The sequence below is a fragment of the Rhagoletis pomonella genome, unplaced genomic scaffold, assembly GCF_013731165.1.
Source record: "Rhagoletis pomonella isolate Grant_MI unplaced genomic scaffold, Rhpom_1.0 Rhpom_scaffold_21082, whole genome shotgun sequence".
NCBI classification, from domain to species: domain Eukaryota; kingdom Metazoa; phylum Arthropoda; class Insecta; order Diptera; family Tephritidae; genus Rhagoletis; species Rhagoletis pomonella.
The window spans coordinates 1-2,343 of record NW_023479598.1 but is presented as its reverse complement, the minus strand read 5'-3'; the positions used below and the strand labels follow the sequence as shown (position 1 = coordinate 2,343).

The window sequence follows — 2,343 nt, the reverse complement described above, 5'->3', positions numbered from 1 at the left end:
TAGTACCTAATACCTATTCAAATTGCTAATTAGTTTTTCAAGGGAGAAACCATCATAGGCCTGTGTAATTTGTCTAAAAAATTAAGCATTGTCGAAAAAGTTAAAATGGGGAAAACACTATATTTCGGCGCATTTCTTACCCGCTTTCGGCCGCCTTTAAATTTTAAAATTACATCCCTAGAAGCTATGTGTATAGGTATGTACATGTGTAAGCTTTGTTTTCAGTGCTCCTGCTACCTCAACAGCGCATTTAGTGCGTCCTTTACAGAGCTTTCAATTTGGAAGTGTAAATTTTGAAAGTCATTTTCGGCAATTATTCCTCCGAGTCGGAGTTGGCGAAACTTGTTGCCAAATTCAGCAGCATATAAAATACAATGTAACAACGACTAACAAGACCAGCTAATGTACAAATGTACATACGGAACATACAAACTGACACAGGGAGAAAAAGGTACTGCAATGCTTTAATTGTCTCGTTCTAACTGCGTTTGCAGGCAATGTTTGGCTTAAATTAGATTTCCAAGTCAAAAAAAAAAAAACATTACGGTTATATCAATTCGCTTGGGACAATGAATTTTGTGTTGCAGTGATTATTCAACAACTATATTGCGGTTTGCTTACTCGTTTGGAGAGTGCATAGATTGTAGCGGGTAGAAAAAATTGATGGTTAGATTAAAGGGGAAATTTATAGCAAGTTTGGTGTATCAAACTATTTTATAAATAAATGGCGGAGTTGAAATGCTGTTAAAAATTTAATATTTTCAGAGAAAATAATTTTTTCATACTTAAGTATATGTTTGCATGTACATATGTATGTACTACATATCGCACCTTAAATCAAAAACAGTCACAGCTCAAATAATACCAAATGTCCAAGAGAGACAAAAAACTGTTGATGCTGCGCTAGCGCCACAGGCAACACGAAAACTAGAAAATAATGATGAAGAAGAAATTTTGGTGGACGTTGGTATGTGAACTGTTTTATTTATTTATTTTTTTAAATTTTGAGTTGAGAATGTTTTTGATTTTGGGTACGACTTTTTCACTGTTTCGAAAATTTTTTCAGAGGCGACTTTTTTGAACCAGTCTAACGTATCTCGTTCATCTTAATGCATTGCGACTACAAATGTATTTTACCACAGAATAAACAGTACTGTTTATTCTGTGATTTTACTCAATTACATATGTAGACATGTATGTAAACACATACTAACATATTTCTTTATTTTTTCTTTCCGATTACAGCAACATACTTTTATTAGCATTAACTATCAATAAAAAACGGCAATTAAGTGAATAGTGACGCAAGTTGCACCAATCAAAGTGTGAACCAAGTGTCGCTGCACGCGAATTCAATATGGCTGATGTTTTGGAAAATTAAAAAAAAAAACAAACCTAGAGTGTAAAATAGAAATCAAATCTGCGTATAACTAGAAGAGAATAAATTGCGAAATACCAAGTGAAAATTGCAAAAATTTTAAATCTCTAACGTAAAATCGATAATTTAACTGAAAGTCTGACAAAACGTGCGCAAGATGTTGAGCATGTCGCATACGCCGATTCACACAATAGCCGCCAAAAAACGATTTCCTTTGCGATTGCGTACATTCCGCAGCGGAAGCGGATATGGCCGAAGGAACTTGCTCAGTTGCACCCACTACACATTGCTGCTGGCCACTGCTATCTTAGTTTTAATCAGTGCGCATGCCAAGAGCGCACTACTCTATGACAATAACAACAACGGTAACAATAGCATTAATATTAACAGCAATGCTGCATCAAAATATGCTACCGAGATGCCTCCGCTAGAGGCCACTCAAACAATGCCACAGCCCACAGAATTTGCGCCATTGTCCGAGAAAGTGGGGGAAACGGAAAAGTTGTTGCAACAGCAGGAAGATGTCGTAATTCCTGTGGACACTGTGGTCGTGGAGCAATCTATGGATGAGCGACTGCACAATAGCAATTCATATAATCATAAACAACGACAGGAGCAGGAGCACCATCAACTCAATCAGCAGCGGGAACGAGTTGAGCAACAGTCGCAATCGCAACACCAGCATAGCCACACGCATCACCATCATAATAAGCATCATCATCAGCAACAGCAACATCATCAGCACCATCATCATCATCACCACCAACAACAGCAGCAGCAGCAACAAGCATTGTTCGAGTCACAAATACACACACAGCCTCAGACTCAGCCACAACCGCAAAAACCATTTGAAACATTCGAGAAGGTACAGCACGAACCGGAAGTGGGTGGTTGGCAGCAACGGAAGCTGCACGCCCACTACCATGGTCACAACATGTTGCCTGGACCACAGCGGGGCGTCAGCG

At 38.6% G+C, this 2,343-nt stretch overlaps 1 protein-coding gene across 1 annotated transcript; it reads left to right on the top strand.

The window, feature by feature from the left end:
- Window positions 1–1,796: 1,796 nt before the first annotated feature.
- LOC118732489 (uncharacterized histidine-rich protein DDB_G0274557-like) lies at window positions 1,797–2,119 on the top strand (the record flags this gene model as incomplete). The annotated part of the gene is made up of 1 exon (XM_036461615.1): window positions 1,797–2,119. A coding segment is annotated over exon 1 (323 nt), but the record flags the coding sequence as incomplete, so codon positions are not given.
- Between the last annotated feature and the right edge of the window lie 224 nt (window positions 2,120–2,343).